The following is an 18,083-nucleotide window of genomic DNA, read 5'->3' as shown; positions in this document are numbered from 1 at the left end:
TACAAAAATTAGCCAGGTGTGGTGGCACACGCCTGTAATCCCAGCTACTTGGGAGGCTGAGGCACAAGAATCGCTTAAACCTAGGAGACAGAGGCTGCTGCGAGCTAAGATCGTGCTACTACGCTCCAGCCTGGGTGACAGAGTTAGACGCTGTCTCAAAAAAATGAAACGAAGCAACACAAAACCGTCTGTTTTGCTAAGGTGACAGGGCATATGAAGAAACACTAATCAAGAACATTTCTTAAATCTTGGTAAGGAAAATGATAGTCCATGGCACTAGAGCCACGGCCTGCTCCTACTCGCCCTACAGTTTAATGTGATGAAGCTCCACTCAAGTTGGGTGTGGCCAGGAAGATGAGGGTCTCACTCCTCAGTCTCTGGTTAAGGGTGACAGTATCTCCTTGGGATTGGCAGGAATTTCTCATCCCTGTGAAGCTCCATTTTGCAGGGGCTACATTCCAGGCAAATTTCTTTGAAAATCAGGGGCTGTCTTCGTCTACCCACCCCGCCTTCTCTTGCCTCCACTCTAGGTGTGCCAGGCCAAGAATACTTGAGTGTCATTGCCTTCACCCCTGCTCAATCTTAGGGTAGAGGTTCCCCACTGGAAAAACAAGCTGAAAAGACCAGAGGCAACTGTCTCTACCCAGCTCCCTGCTTCCAAAGCAGGGGTGTCACTCTGCGAGAAGCAGGCCACTACCTCTGTCCCCAGATCTCAAGCAGTGGCTCGGAAATTTTGCCCAGGGGATGTGGCAGGCCATAAGAACAAAAGGACACACTCTCTTTTCTAATTGCTAAGGCAATTTGGGTACCTAAGCATGATGCTTTGATGGTATATTTCTTAGGTTGCTGTTTGGTTTGGTTTAGCGGGGGAGAATGGGGTTGATAAGGCCTCTTATCTCTCTGTAGTCCATAGTTTCATGTCCCAGTTCTGCCATTCTACAGCCTTACGCAAGGGAAAAAAGATGCTGGGAGAAAAAACTTTGATTTTAAATATGCAGACTCAAGAAACTTCTTCTCTTCCATGAGATTGAAAAAGTTTGACTATCCTCCATGTAGTTAGGTTAGAAGTCTTCTTGGTTTGCTCAAGCTAGAAAGGAGCTTATAGGAAGAGAACAGCATAGGGAAGATCCCCCTCAGCAAAGCTAGGGACATTGCAATGCGAACTTCTCCGTCCTCCTGCTAAATACATCTAGCTGTCTCCGTGGTCCTTCTAAGTCCACAGATACCCACAAAATGACCCCTTTATTTGAGAAATAGAGCCTTGAAGCATGGCCTCATATTATATTGGATCTCTATCCTTTCTCAGTCTTTCTTCGTGAGGGAAGAGGGACTATTCAATCCCCACTGTAAACAGATCTCCTCATCCTAGATATGCTCTATATTTACATTGTTCAGAGCCATCTGGAATGATCTAGAATATAACAAGAGTGATATCAACCCAGACCTTACTTTCTCTGGGGTGGGGTGGGGATAGGAAATGAGGTTTTTGAGGGGGGCAAATACAATGTAATAGTTAAAAAATAAAATGTTGATTACATTAATTTCTGGCATCAGAATAAAAGCAAATCATAACTATCAGCACGACTTCCCAGCTACTGGGGAGGCTGAGGCAGGAGAATGGCTTGAACCCAGGAGGCAGAGGTTGCAGTGAGCTGAGATCGCACCACTGCACTCCAGCCTGGGGGACAGAGCAAGATTCTGTCTCAAAAAAAAAAAAAAAAAAAAAAGTATGTACTAGGCACTCACTGAATGTAAGATTAAGAAGATACACTTTCTTGCCTTCAGAAGGAATACAAAATTACAAAGTATGTTGTTAACCATTGTAATAAGTACAATAAGCATTTGGTATTGCAAAGGGCTGAGAAACACGCTCTGTCCTACAATAGTGAATTAGGGAGGTAGGGCTTCTTTGAGGAAGTAAATGTGTTAGGTTTGAAAGACGAATAGTTTACCAGGTTCAGAATGAGCAAAGGAAGGAGGTATTTTAGGCAGAGAATGTTATGTGATTCAAGGCACTGATGCCAAGAAAGCAGGAGCACTCAGGAAATAGTGATACAAAGTAGATACAAAAGATATAAGCTTTTGCTTTCACATCAATTTAATAGACCTTTATTAAGCACCTACTGAATCACCGAAAACCTGGTGGTTTGGTCTTCATAGATAAGTGGCCACCCTCAAAGCCCTCTAATAAAGGAACACTCATGCTACGTGCCAAGTTCATAAGTGACACCGGTTTCTTGCATTTCCGTACCCCCACAGACCCAGATTTCCCTGGGGATCTGAAATAGCCTAATGCTAATTCCAGCTTCTATGCTGGTGAGGGTCTTATCATCAAGGAATTAGTTGAACCATACTCAGCAGGAGAGTATATGCTCTGCTATGATTGATTCTAGATAGTTCAGGAGAATGCAATCCTATGAAACATGATATATTCATTGGCTGATTTTCAAGAGAGAGCATGAATTCTGATCCCGGGCTTACAACAGTACTATCTTCAGCTTCCTTGCTAAAAGTAAAGCTTCTGAGATGCTCTTGCTATTGTTTGGAGGAAGGTATGGTTCAGCAGATAATTAGGTTTTTATTGGCAAAATCTGCAAAGTTCCCATTCTCGTTTCAAGAACCAGTTTCTCTTATCACGACTTTCCCAGTAGAGATCATATTTCTGCAGGAGATTTGAGAAGGCAGAAGGGAGAATGTCTGACTTGGCCCAGATAGATCATGAGCCCTAGGCTAGAGGTGACTAGGGAGGCTGGGACTTGCCTCAGGGACGTGGTTGCACCCCTACGTTATACATTACTTAGTTTCCTTCCAGACAGGGAGGGGAGCCTTTCATTTTTTTGTTTGAGATCACCTTTCATTCATTGCCTCATTCGGCATACATTTGTTGAGTAACTGCTATATATCAAGATATGAACCGGGTGGCTCATGCCTGTAATTCCAGCACTTTGGGAGGCCGAGATGGGCAGATCACTTGAGGTCAGAGCCCGGCACGGTGGCGCATGCCTGTAATCCCAGCTACTGGAGGGGCTGAGGCAGGAGAAATGCTTGAACCCAGGAGGCGGAGGTTGCAGTGAGCCGAGATCGTACCACTGCACTCCAGCCTGGGGACAGAGCAAGACTCTATCTCAAAACAAAACAAAACAAAACAAAACAAAAAACAAAAAAAGATATGCACTAGGTACTCACTGAATGTCAGATTAAAAAGATACACTTTATTGTCTTCAGAAGGAATGCACAGTTACAAAGTATGGTGTTAACCACTGTAATAAGTGCAATAAGTATTTGGTATTGCAAAGGGCTGAGAAACACACTCTGTCCTACAATAGTGAGTTAGGGAGGGAGGGCTTCTTTGACGAAGTAAATGTGTTAAGTTTGAAAGATGAATAGGAGTTTACCAGGTTCAGAATGAGCAAAGGAAGGAAGTATTTTAGGCAGAGAATGTTACGTGACTGAAGGCACTGATGCCAAGAAAGCAGGAGCACTCAGGAAATAGTGAGTTCTTATTTGGGAATGTTTGAATATGGAATGATTGGTGATGATGCACAGAATGGTGTTAGAGGGTAGGAGAACGAGTTGAAAAGGTGAAAACGCAGGCAGAGCCAGAAGTCAAAGGAGCTTGGAGGATACAGAATTAACCCCATGGACCCACACTGGACACCAGTAGTCATATCACTTTTGTTTGGCTAACACATGGATTTTGCTCATTTTAAAAATATTTGAATTAGACTAGCTTTACCTCCTCCATTTAAAGTAGATGCACCCCTTCCTACAGTATTCCACCAGAAGCCTTACATTCTTTACTACTCCCCCAGGCCCCTAAAGTCGTGTGAGTGTGCAATTTCATGAGCAATATAAAGTCATCAGAGGATGTTAGGCAGATTGAACAGATTTGTATTTTAGAATGATTGCTCTAGCAATAGTGGCTATTACAGTTGGGAAGGGGAGGCAGGCAGGCCAAGTAGATGCTAGAGCAATAACCGAGGTGAGGTACGATAACACTCTGGGTTAAGGTAAAAGATATGGGTTGTGAGCTACAGATTAGGAAAGTCTTCAGAAAGTGGCTACCATAAGAAGAGTCTGCTGAGGACCAACATTTTTAGAAATAGGCAACTTTCCAACAAAGGGATAGAAGAACAGACCGGGGAGAATGACTGTATACTGAATTCAAGATTGGGGCATGTTGAAGTTTAGCTAATAGGTTGACAAGCCGGATATCCATGAGCGGTAGGAAACAGAAGACAACCAGATAATTAGAAGGAACTTGGAACAAAGTATGAGGTGTTTGAAGACATAGGGACGGCTGTTTCTGCTGAAGTTGCAATGAAGGAAGAGACAGCTGTAAGGCAGAATATGGGCAGTTATGGGAAAACAAATCTGTTATGAGACCAGATGAAATTAGCATTAAGAAGAGAACTAGGAGACACTGGCTTGTGAAAACCAAAGAGAAAACATGGGTCAATGGCTTGCCCAGGCCAGAAATGCAAGTAGCAGGAGTTGCTGCTTCTGACCCAGGCCTGCCTGTTTTCTGAGTAATCTTTGATTGCTACCCTCCTGGTATGTATCATCCATAATAGTCAAAGTGGGCCAGACCTTCACCGTTAAGCATCTCAGTCTCCCCAGAACAGGCCTTTCTAGAGTGAACTACAAGCAGGAAATCTCCCCTTCAGAGGGCTGGGCTGTCTATTCTTTGGCAGGTAGACCTGGCTTTAGTATTAAGGGCACAAAATTCTCTGGGATGCAAGCAATTCCAAAGGGATCTAAAATGCCATCCCTGCTGCTCACTTTGGAAAGATTATCATGATTATCTTTATTAGCACAGAACTATGTAAAGTGAGATAGATTTTTATTCTGGAGGTGAAAGTGTAAGAGCGGGTAGTCATGCTTTACCCCACCAAGCTCTACATTCATCTACCCTCTGGTCATGTGTAAGTCCCCAGAGTTTAGCCATGTGTAAGTCCCCGTTTTTTGACTCCACTTAGGAGATAAAAATCTCTGTCGATGTTGTTGGGGGTGGGGAAGGGAAGAAGTTCCCCCCCCCCCCCCCCCCCCCCGCCATATTGTCAACTGCCCTTAGAAAAGCAGGAAAAGAGCAAAGAGCTCTATGGATAAAAGCCCAGATTTTATGGACACAGGGAAAGGCCACTGCAGCTTTAAAGAAACACTTTGTATGTTGAAGTGGGGTCGGAAATGTAATGGAAGCAGCAAACCCAAAGGCATGGTCTTGTGAGAAAAAGTATTTATTTGTCATAGGAAAGCAATCAGGGAAAAGGGAGAGAAAGGCCGTCACTAGAGATCTAAAGCTTATGGATCAGTGTGTGTTACAGCATTGAACCCAATGGTATTATTCCAGTACTTCAGTCTCTCCCACAGACTGAATTGAGCCCTTATTTTTATCCACATTAGGGTATCAGCACTCTAAGTGCCTTTTTAATGGATATTTTTCCCCCAAAAGTAAGGTAATTGGAAGGAGAAAGCCATGATTTAGAAGTTGGGGAAATGGTTAAGGTTTGTATTACAAGTTTGGTTTTTGCAAGTGACTACAAAATCATGAAGGGGAGAGAAACGGGATCTCTCCCAGTATTCTCTCAAGTTTTACCTAAGCATTTCTTTTTCTTTTTTCTTTTTTTTTTTTGAGACGGAGTCTGTCTCTGTCTGCCCAGGCTGGAGTGCAGTGGCCGGATCTCAGCTCACTGCAAGCTCCGCCTCCCGGGTTCACGCCATTCTCCTGCCTCAGCCTCCCGAGTAGCTGGGACTATAGGCGCTCGCCACCTCGCCCAGCTAGTTTTTTGTATTTTTTTAGTAGAGACGGGGTTTCACCGTGTTAGCCAGGATAGTCTCGATCTCCTGACCTCGTGATACGCCCGTCTCGGCCTCCCAAAGTGCTGGGATTACAGGCTTGAGCCACCGAGGCCCGGCCTAAGCATTTCTATATATTCAAAGACGCCACTGTGAATCAAACAAGAACGTAACAAAACTCAGAAGACACGGGCAGAGAAGCAAAAGGGCTAGGTACGATGTAAAATGTAACGAGGCTAGCTGGTACATCCAACCCGGTACTAAAAGTCTTTTAAGGACTTGAAGCTTGCTTGTGGAAAGATTAGCTATTAATGTTTGCCAGAGGCAACCCTTCGGCCTTTAGAGAAAATCGCACTTTTCCAATTATAAGAAAATTACCCCATGGTTCTATCCTTGAATTATTTTATCAATTAGTTAAGGGAAAACACAATCTCAGACAATGCACTGTACTGCACTGCGGCTCTGTTGTGTGGCATAGTTCACGTAGCTTTCCAAAAATGCGGGCTATGACAACTATAAAATGTTGGGTCATTTTCTTCTCCAGATGTGATCTCAGAGGTGAATGTTTATCAGCTAAAGCGAGGAAAATGAGTATTTTAAAAGGATTGCAGCTTTCCTTAAGGTTTGGAACACATACCAATGAAGTTTGGTAAAGACAACAGAGGGAAAGCAGAAGGTTGTCTAGGACTTTGTGTCAACATGAAGGCTGTACGAAGACTTTTGAATGTCTCAAAAATTTTCTTCTGACTGCAAAGGTACACTGTTTCAAAATTTGCTTTACTGATTAAAAGCTTTATATGCTTACTTTTAGACACTCGTAAGAGGGCATCAAAAGTGCAACAGCACCTCCAAAGGACTGGAATTTATGGGACTTTATTTCCTACTATTCTGCCTCCAACTCAAGTGCATAAATTTTGCTTTTTAGAGAGTCTTTTATTTATGAAGATGGAATCTGAAAAATGTTGTAAATATTGTTGTACCAACCACTTACAGAGAATTGGAGTATTAAATGATGCTAAATGACGCCATGGCTTCCTCTACCAACCCTTATAAGGTGAGGTGGTATTAGATACAAGTTTTATGGCATAAACAAAAATTACCAGTATGCTTAATAATGAACATTTAAAACCTATTTCCTACAGCCAAACAGGTCGTAGTTTAGTGAGACCAGTGGCAGGAAAATAAATTTCAAAATTACTTTTGTTGATGATTTTCCACACTCACAAGCTTGAAATAGAACCTTACAAAGTATGAGTGATTTTAATCTGAACTGAGTTTTAAAGACCCTCCATATTGAAGTCACGGGCACTATTTTATAATCAAGAATAGCTAACTGGTGCTTCTCTTCATAAAAATCCCTCCTGGGTAACTGACGCACTTGTCAGGGTTTTCCGCCATATAAATAAAAGACATAGTTGTGTACCTCTCATTCTGGTATCAGCATCTATACAAACAGCAAGATGCAATTTGTCAACATGTTAATGATGTACAACAGCAGGAAGTATTTTTATTACTTGAACATTTTTAGACATTTATAAACTTATTAAGAGAGAAGCTGCACATGGATTATAATAGACCTATCTGGGTCCCAGGAAACAGAACTCCTCTTTGGGAAAATGTCTTTCTCATAAATTATCATTATTTGTAAAAATAAAAATTCCTAAGTTGTAAGTTTACCAAAGTTTTTTTTTTTTCCTTTGGAATCCACTGGTCTCTAATACTTATTATGTATGTATGTTGCTTATCAATTACGTATTACCTATACACATATAGCATATATTTAAACATGTATATACGTGTACATACATACATTCATTTCTGGAAAATTATTAAACTCCTTTTGCTTTTACTTAAAATAAACCACATCCATTGAAAACTGGATAAAAGCCTTCTGATAAAGTCTTATCCTAAAATGAAGTGTGTATGTATATACACAAAGTCAACATTAATTCTGAATACTGCGCAAACTATATTCTAGTTAAAAAATTTACAGTGATCAACTAGTTACACACTGAATCATGGGAGAGAGTGTATAGGCTGATTGTCGCTTTGAGTTATGCCTTAATTACCCTGTTTCTAGTGCACTAACTTGCTAGCCACCTTCTTTTTTGTCCCCTTTATTTTTCTGAGAAGGGCAAAACATCCTTGAAGATCACTGTTACATTCATAGCAATGTGTTCTACGTTTATGGAAAACCTAAAAACCAGAGAAAGTCCACAAAATAACAGTCATTTCAAACCAGAGACAATGCATTTTTTTCTCATTTATTCAAATTCACTGCAGGAAGTAAACACTAAAAGATTAAAAAACAAAACAAAAAAAATTCACACTGCAGTATGTACAGTTTCATGACATCATATGAAGAAATTAAATTTCTAATAAAAATGACAAATTATATTACTGAGCAGATCGCATCAAACTTGGTTGTGTAAACACCAGAATTCTTACTATGAATGGTAATGTGCCTGTATTCCAGTATTGCTAATACCGGGATACTCTTGGAATAATGTTTGCAATGGGATTAAAAAATTCATGAAAGTAGTTGTGTGAATTCTTTATGTTTAAAAGTGGTTGACGATTAAAAAAACTGTTTAAGACCCTTGGATTCAAAGCACATTCTTTCACAAAGCTTAAACCACAGACGTCATGTCCAGAAATGGAATACTGTCATGTTGGGATGAACATCTGATCTGATTTGTTAAGACATTTTGCCAAATGCACAGATGCACAGGGTCCCCCATGCACTTTTCATGCAGCAGGTAATCACAACTTAAATAAAAGGTTTATTCTATACATTTGTCCAGACTTGCAACTGTATACATACATGCACAACTTTTAAACCTGTCTGATTATATTTACACTTATACATGGAATATACAGGAACCAAAGAGATTAAAAGGCTTTTCTGTTGCATTAGAACAATACAAAATATGTATTTTTCATTAAGGAAATCACTATTTACATCACCTTTAAAAACCGATTTTAACATCTTCATGTAACAAGTCAATATATATATATACATATTATATATATATATATAAAATATATACTCTCACCAGTTTACTCTTCTGTAAGATGCAGCAGAGAATAAACAGGTAATGAATACTACCTTACTGATGTCAATGAGAGCTGTAGTACCCTTTCACAAATGACTTTATTAGAAGAAATTGTCTAGATATCTAAAATAGTCCTTGAAAATGTGTGTATGTGCATCCTTGTATCTACATATGCATAAACAAAGTGAATCTGTGGATGTATACCCCTTCTCACTGTTCTTTAAAATCACCCTAAATTCAAATTGGGGACATTCTCTAGTAAATCAGAACAGCATTCTTTGTGGTCATGTTTAAGTATTACATATTCTCATTCCTTTGTTAACAACAACGAAACCAACCAACCAACCAAAAAGCAAAACAAAACCCATAAGAGAAAAAAAAAAAAAGCAATGCTGGCCCTTGACAGTCTTTTCCCTGACCTAAATTTCACTCTCTTGTAAAAAGGCCATTTCCCCCTACCCAAGGGAGAACACCAACATATTTTTTCTGACATACCTCTAAGGCTCCAAACCTTTCACAACAATCAAGAAAAACGACTTGTTTAAAAGCTTATTTATATAGTGTTGACAATAAGATTGTCATAGTATGGACATGGAGTAGAATATATTCAACTGGCCAGTGGAATTTTACGTCAGAATAAGCCTATGCCTTCACTTCTCCATGATGTTGCATAATACCCACTCCTATTACTGTATAATATTTCCAGTAGCTATTTACAAATCATTCTGAGGAAAAATAACCATTTAGGGTTTTAGATCATATTATGAAATCACACCTATTTTTAATATAAAAACCTTAGAAACCACTTCAAGAAGAACAACTTTAAATCAATATCCTTCTAACTAGTAGTGATTATAGAATAATTTTTGATAGGTCATTTGCTAACCAGGTTCACAATTAAAAACAAAATGTCTGGTGAATGAATTGTGGATTGTACAAACTGAACATAAAAACAGACCTGTTTCACAACTGAAACCCCATGTGGCTTCAAGAATATATTAAGTTCTTCTAAGACTGTATCAACATTTACTTTTCATCACTATTTTAAAATAAAAGATCCAATGGAGTGATTGTGTACAATTCTGTCATGTATATGTGCCCGTTGTACTTTTTATTTAGCCAATCTGAATTTAGTGCCTTTCTTGGGTTTAAACTAAATGTTGTAGCCTTTGTTGGCATTGTTCTTAGGACAATGGTTTTAATAAAGGTTAAGGATGTATTCGGGAGAAGTTTCCAAACCATCCTGGAATCACCTGAGTTTGGTAAGTGGCCCTGTTTTTCCATCCCTAAGGCTACCTAAGTAGATGTTACTCATTAGAACACATAAATAATCACAGATTTTCCTGAGATGTTGAGCCAGATATGAAAGTTATCCCCTCCACCCAATTTTTTTTGTCATAAAAAGTGTTCTGAACCCGATTTCCAAAGACATAACGGTAATATATGAATTACAATATTGCAAATTTTGAGCTGATGTGTGACTGTATTGGGGAAAATAGAGGCATCAAATTGTTTGTTTTGTTTTACAGTCTCATGTTCTGAGGAAAGTCATAAGCCATGGTTCTCAAACACAAGAAACACCTAGGGAGCGTGTTAAGATGCAGATGGAAGATTCCAGGTTCACTTAGCAGAGATTCTTGTTCTGTAGATCTGAGATGCTGCCTATGAATCTGCATTTTAAAACAAGTGCTCCAGATGGAGATGGTTCTAACGCAAGTGGTCAGAGTTCAGCTTTAAGGAATCCTGGTCATAAGACTCGCAGGTACCACAGGAATGGTGAGAATTAGCTTTTACAAGAGATGGTGAAAACGGTCCAAAGAAAAGCCATTTTGCTTCTGTTAAAAACAATTTCTTAAATATTCAACTTTTCAGGAAACCACCTAAAGGCAAATGTTAACTTTTCTAATTCTGTAAAAGGAGGAGTATTAATTTAGTAAAGTAGTTAAAATACAAAAAATGGAAATCTGCCTTTTTTTTTTAAAGGATCTATCAAACTTCCCTCAATTGTAATCAATTTTTACTAAGTAGTACAAGGTTTAAAGAAATCTATATTGAAAAGGATCAGGGTGGACAGACACATTGGGAACCACAAAACCTCTTCCAAGAGTTAAAAATAAACACTTTTTTTTTTTCTTTTTTAGCAAAAGTGAAAAAATGTAAGCATATATTTTTCTAATTTATTTTTGAATTGGATAATAAGCTGTGAATCAGCACTAGGTTTTTTTTTAATTGGATAATTATCCTTTAAAGAGTTGTTTAACAGTTTGGACTTTAAAAAATGTGTTATGTAGGCTGACTTCTGAAAAGCAAAATAAAGTACCCTAATAAAGGCAGCAAAATGCATTATTCCACTATGAATGGAGTTTTACATTTTAATTTATGCCTATTATTTATGTTTATAAAAGAATTTCATTCATAGGCTACTCACGGTTGTTATCTGATGCATACAGAAGTGTTAAACAACCAATTGCTAGTTCAGTAGTTTCCTCATGACATCTAATGTTAAGCAAAAATTAGTATGCATATTTAAACATCACCAGTAACCAATACTTTTCAAAATGAAAAAAAGTTTCAATTATACCATGCTTTTCTCAAATCATGCTCTTATTTATACAGATCTCAAGTTCATACTCATTATGTTTTAAAAAGATCCCAAACTGGATGGCAGGTACATTTTATTCTGATTCTTTTTTTATTGTTAGCACGTTTCCCAGAAGTCCATAAACTTCTCCGTTTGCACTGTGTGGGCGAGAAGCATTATTTCCCATATGGCTATTGTAAGGGCTTCTTAAATTAAAGAAAGAAGCTCTCGTTTCTGCAGTAGGAAGTAACTCTTCTTTGATTGTGACCTGTGAGACACTTTCAGCAGATGAAGGCTCCCTCCAAATGTCTTTGTCTTGTGTTTCTCGACTGGTAACAGAATTGCCTCCTTTCTGCAGCATATAATATAGTATTGGGTTGGTTTTGGTCAGTCTTGGGGAGTCTTTTTCGTACTCATTCTTCTCCACATCAGTGATAACCCACTTAATGGGTCCTTTCTCACTGGGCATGGAACACCCATTCAAAAGCCCAGATTCTGGTCTAGACCCTGCACAGCCCAAGTGCTCAGGGAAAGTAGGACTCACAGGAGTTTTTACTACTCCTGGGTATGAAAATGTCCTGTTATCCATGCAACTGCTGGGCTGAGTGGGACTGTACATCAGTCCATTTAAAGAAGAAATGCTAAATTCAGGTTTGCTGTTGGTCACATTATTTTTGTGTCCTTTCTTTTTACTGTCAGCAACAGAGTTACTTCTGTGCGGGGACAAATCTCGCACACAGTTTTCTGAGAGAAGCAGCTGTTTCAGAACATTGAAGCTTTTGCTCTCTCTGGCCCAACTCCTATGTTCACTTTCGCTGGCTGAGCCATGACCAGCAGGATATTTAAACTCAAGATCATTTCTGCTAAATTTCAGCTCTTCCTGGTTAAGCAAGGGCCCATACAGTACTTCTGGGGTACTGTGATTGTTTGCAGCATCAACAACGTTGTTTTTCATCTTTTTAAATGGATTTTCTAATGGCTCAGTATAAAGCTTCCTTTTCTTAGGGACCATGCACAGATTCTTTGATTCTAGAAGTGCCATTTCATTACTTCTGTGACTCTTGTCTGAATCATCTGCCAGGTAACTATCTGGATTTTGTCTTAGCAATCGACTTAAGAGACCATTCTTTGAGAAAGAAAAATCCTGAGGTGAAACAGGCTCCGATTTAAAGTCTTCGGACACTGGTAAGGCAGGTGCGCTTCTCTGCACAGCAGGAGCCATACCCAAGAATGGAGCACTCTTGGCATCATGGCTCAAGTGCACATTTGTATTAGGAATTTGTAAGTCATCACAAGGCTCAGATTTTATTTTCACCATCAATATTTGTTCACTTAAAGCTCTCTCTGAGTGTTCCTGAGTACTTTCATCTCTTAAGAGAGTTTTCTCTTTCTTTTCACTTTTACCTTTGTTGGGGTTTCCCAGGAGCAACTGGAGGACGGTACGCCTTTCAAGCAGATTTTCTATTTCAGAACCAGAAAGCCCTGGTTCAGGACCTGTTGGTTGACTACTAAATGCTTGACTTTCTTCAGCTGCATTCGTTTTATTTGCGAGCAAAGGGCTATTTAATCTATCAATCACACCTATCGGTTTATCTGTGTTTACAGTTAACAGCTGTTTGCTGGGTCTCTGCTCTTCCACTGACATGGAAGACTGCAGTCCACATTGTGCTAAGTTTTGTAACAGCTTACTGGCACTGAAAGTTGCAGAGTTTTGTGCACCTTCGTTTTGGGCTGGTTTCTCTCCTGGCGTGTCTTTGCTTTTTGTAAGGTCCATTGAGTGGTTAGATGCAGTCTTTTCAGACTGAGTACTGCAGGCATACGCTGGGGAATTCCATTTGATGACCAGAGAGTGTTGAGAGAGATTGATGGGAGACTCTGCTTTGGCTGACGTAAGTAATGGTGGAGTGCTCACTGGCGTAGTCCGATTTGTACTGGGGCTTTCTATCACAGAAGTCCTTGCATAATTTTGTGTACTGAACTTGGTCACATCATTGTGTACTCCCTGAGGGCTGGTGTTTTTTTCTACATTTTCTTCATTCTTATGGCCAAGTAGCAATTGAAGAAGTGTTACTTTCTGGTGTGAGTTTAGCTTAGAATTCTTTGAGGTATCTTGATCTTCTTTGATATCTACGTCTGGGACTTTTGGATCCCAAGTGTTTAGCAAGGATTGAGTAAAGTTATCCAGGGAAACAGGTTGGTCAGATTCTGATTTTTCAGTTCGGTGTTTGCAAGACAAGTCTATGGGAACACAGTTGGAATAAGAACTTTCATCACCACTGCTGTCATCTGTAAAACTAGGATTGTTATCTGAATATTCATCAATAGTTGTAGGTGTACTACTTTCCTCAAAAATGCTTCCTCTCTCACTGTGACTGTGTCCATTCATTGGCTTAGGTATAGTCTGGCTTTTAAGAAGATGTAAAAGCAAACTATTGTTAGCAGCTTGTTTTATATTGTTTCTTTCCAGTGAGTTCTTATAACCTGCATTTTTTGGGGAAGAAGGAATGATACCCATTGGATTTTGAAATGTTGTTGCACTACTTTTGCTAGCCATCAGTTTGCTTGATGATGTTCTAGCCTGACCATTAAGATGGCTTGACATGGCTTTTGAGAGCTGGAAACTACCAACATCCTTCTGGCCATTTTCTTGCAATCTGGCCATAGCAGCAAGTCTTTCACTTGCTGCTTGATTTGCATTTTGTGTTTTTAAAGCATGTTCTCGAGAATACTGCTGCAAATGGGCTTCGCTTGACAGAAGTAATGCTAACTGGCTACAAGCAACACTAGGTTTCGGGGAGGTGGCAGGACTAGCCCTTTTTTCTACCATGCTTGCAACAGCCTGTAATCTTGCAGCACATGACAACGGTTCACTCATGACCTTTGCTCCACTTTGTCCAACGTGATGAGGAGACTCTGCAAACCTATCTCTGATGAGGTTTTTAGTCACATCAGGAAGATTTGTATCAGGCTTTTGATCTTTAACTTTACTTTTCTTCAACAAAGTTTTTAAGTGACTTGATGCAACACCATAGCACCTTAAATCCTTCTCCACTTTTAAAGAATCATGACTGAGGGCATATCCTTGCTCCTTGAGGCTCTGCCTAATTTGTTGTGACAGAGCAACAGTCTGCAGCCTGGAGCTGAACGACTGAAGCAAAGAGGCCAGTAATGTGCTATCCTGTTTGCCTTTAGGCACACTGTCAACCATGCCAGCTAGCAAAGCTTCCTTCTTTACGTTTAAATTTACGATAGAATCAGACAGCCTCTTCCGCTTTGCTGCATTCCAGTCCTCAGAAGACTGCAACAGTCTGGCTTTTTTGAGGTGCAGCATGCCAGATCCCTGGTATGTATGTGTATTGAGAACTGGACCATTACTTTGACAGGTGGGAAAGGCACTGCCAGAAATGTGAAAGTTCTGATCCTCTTCATTATCCCCAGCAGACTTTTTGTCGACGGCAGTACCTGATCCCCCTGCTGCCTGATGCATTAGTAATCCTTCTAGGTAAGTTAAAACAATAGAATCCTGGTGCACATCAGAGCCAAGCTCTTCTCCATGAGTCATGTTCAATAGAAGTGTTCAAAAGGGCTTGGTTTCTATTCACTTTAAAGAATGGTTTTCTGTGGTGAGTGAGACGTAACTTTAATAAGTGAGTATCAGTTTATCACCTTCCATAGCAATCAGAGAGAGACGTACTGTTACATTCTGTCCAGGATTTCTTCTGGCAATGACAAGATAAATGCAGTCTGACCACAGAGCTGATCAACTTCTATGCAAGGAGGAGGAGAATTCCTTAAAACACAGGTCTGTAGCAGTAAGCAGATAGAATCCTTAGTGGATATATTCCTTTTCCTTCTTCATCGTTTGTTCCCCATTAAATGCAAATACCAGTGTTCTAAAAAAAATAAAAATAAGAATAGTTAAGGAGGCAGAACTAGAATCATGTTATGATACCTACAAGCAAAATAATATAGCATTTCTAAGTGTATATGTATATTACATAAAAATAATAGACATATATATGGATTATAGTCACGTTAGTAATTTGTTTTATTGCCATTCCTATTCCATTGAAAATGTCTACTGGAAATCCTGTGGGTTAATCCATACTGTTAAAATGATCAAATCATTAGAGAAGAGAACATACTTTAATGTTATATAACCATCTTCCAAAGCCCGCCAAGTCTCTGAATTTTCATAAGCACCTTTCTGTAAAGTAATGTGAATGTTAAGTCTCCTGTATAGCTTTATAGCTCTATAGGGGAACTAGAACCTGCTTCCTTACATTGCTGGGCACTTAGGAAGAAACAAAAGTAGATGTGCAGAAAAAGGAAAAGAGATGCAGACTCTGATGAGTCTGATGTGGGGCTGAGGCCAACAGAACAGATTCATTTCTGACATCATCCCCCAAACACCAGACATTCCATAAGTAATTTTTAGAATTTCTGTTTTCAAAAAAATGAAACCACTAACAAGTTTAAGATTATTTTGTGAGTCTGTTCAAAGTGTGACCATCTTAGTCATATTCATAAACATTAAAATACAGTCATATGGAGGAGAGTGATTCTTTAGATGCTTGTTTGGGGCTATCAAGGGTTTAATGTAGTTTGTTAGTAAATCCTTCCTCATGTGCTCTATGGAGAAGTCTTAATGTCAGGTCCATTCCTTACAGATACAGAAGACAGGGAAGGCATAAACATATATAAGAAGTACAATGGAAAATGCCAAAGACATTTTAGTCACAGTTTGAAAAACATTCCAATGGTATTTATTATCTAAGAAGATACCAAACGATTTCCTATCACTAACACATACACAACAGAAGCAGCAAGAACTCATTGCATTTCTGCAAACTTGATAGATAAGTGTCAATATTGACCTAAGGAATGGGGCCAGTACACCTTTGGAAGAGAAGCTGGAATAAATTCCAAGAATTTTGTTTTTCAAGATGCCAGAACATTTTGTTCAAGTTATTAGACCTGAAGCTATCAACAAATACCGTGGTCCCTATGGAATTGAAAAGATACATTTTAATTGAAAGATGACCCTGTAGCCTTTTGAGTACAATGCTTAACTCTAAATCAAACTTTAGGAAAGAATTACCTGATTGTATCAAATTGTTGAATGTATTGATTAAAAGGGTAAGAAATGATAGCCACAGAAAAAGATAGAGAAAAGAGGCAGCAACAATTAATTTCAACTGTGTAAGGAGTAGGATGAGAAGAGACCTTCTTGAGAGTCCAGTACCACCATTTTAAAAAGCTTTGCCATAATGTACTTAAGATGGATATTTTAAGAGGTTAATAATGATATAGAGATGAAATGGTGATGACGACTGCCACCAAATAGCCATTCTCCCATTTTCCTTTCCTAATAAAACCCTGACTTGCTTTTCAGGGAGTAGGGAGGTATCCCAGCTAAACAATACTTTTTTTTTTTCCCCCATTGGTATATATCTTACAATTGATGGCATGTTGCTTAACTGGAGGCTTATTTTTCTTTCTTAGTGGTATAAAACGTAAGGACACATTTTACAACAATAACATCTTGGAGTTGAGGAAAGTTTTCTAATTCTCTTAAAAAACTTAATATGGCCGGGTACAGTGGCTCACACCTGTAATCCCAGCAATTCAGGAGGCCGAGGCGGGTGGATTGCCTGAGGTCAGGAGTTTGAGACCAGCCTGACCAATATGGTGAAACCCTATCTCTGGAAAAATACAAAAATTAGCTGGGTATGGTGGCACGCGCCTGTAGTCCCAGCTACTCAGGAGGCTGGGGCAGGAAAATTGCTTGAACCTGGTAGGCAGAGGTTGCAGTGAGCCGAGATTGCGCCACTGCACTCCAGTCTGGGTGACAGAATGATACTCCATCTCAAAACAAACAAACAAACAAACACCAAAAATAACAACTGCTAATATACAATTAATTCTCAGCTAGTTAAGACATTTAACCACCATTTAATGGGATATGCAAATCTACTGTATTTCTCTCCATACCACTATCAACCTTTCTGTTCTTGGGTAGAGTCAAGAAAGTCAAAATCATATCAGTCATTTGAAAACTGGTTTGTAAATAGCCATAAAATATACTTTATTTAAGAATAAGAATGAAGTAAGGAGCATCTTTGAGTTCATATTACTCCTGTTATTGCTATTCTACTTTTTACTGTGTATAATATAATTTGCAAAGTATTATTCATTGCTTTAAAAAGACTGAATTTACACGTTTCTGAATTTACAAAGCAGATTTGGAAGTTGATTTAAAAAGGAATTACCACAGTTTCTTTGCAAAGGAGCTCTAACACTGTATTTTACCATTTATTTACCTCTCTACCATTTATTTCCTATCTTCACAGAGAAAGTAGATGACAGATATTAGGAATAATCATCTCTTAATAATCCTTTTTTGGCAATTAGCTTTCTCAGGTTGAAAATAATCATTTCTTAAATATGAAAACAATTTTTAACTTCAAGAACAAAAATGACATACACAAGTAATTTTATTAAGCTCCTTGTGTCTGAGGACTGTGCTAATCATAATTAGTACAGTGCAACACAGTCAATAGATAACTGAATCTTGGGATACATGAAATTATTCAATGACCAAATTCCCAGTAGGAAAGAAAGATTTTGACATTCAAACACACACATTC

At 39.0% G+C, this 18,083-nt stretch overlaps 1 protein-coding gene across 10 annotated transcripts in view; it reads right to left on the bottom strand.

Annotated features, from left to right (window-relative positions):
- Positions 1–8,044: 8,044 nt before the first annotated feature.
- NRIP1 (nuclear receptor interacting protein 1) overlaps positions 8,045–18,083 on the bottom strand; it is a 105,547-nt gene continuing 95,508 nt past the window's right edge. For all 10 annotated transcript variants that reach the window (XM_073010336.1, XM_037982803.2, XM_073010337.1 and 7 more), the window contains one exon: positions 8,045–15,326. In XM_073010336.1, the coding sequence (XP_072866437.1) occupies positions 11,528–14,995 (3,468 nt within the window). In that variant the 5' untranslated portion in view covers positions 14,996–15,326 and the 3' untranslated portion in view covers positions 8,045–11,527. The remainder of the gene's footprint in view (positions 15,327–18,083) is intronic.

Source organism: Chlorocebus sabaeus, chromosome 2, assembly GCF_047675955.1.
Source record: "Chlorocebus sabaeus isolate Y175 chromosome 2, mChlSab1.0.hap1, whole genome shotgun sequence".
In the NCBI taxonomy this organism is placed as follows: Eukaryota; Metazoa; Chordata; class Mammalia; order Primates; family Cercopithecidae; genus Chlorocebus; species Chlorocebus sabaeus.
The sequence above is the reverse complement of the archived record's forward strand: the minus strand, read 5'-3'. Positions and strand labels throughout refer to the sequence as shown.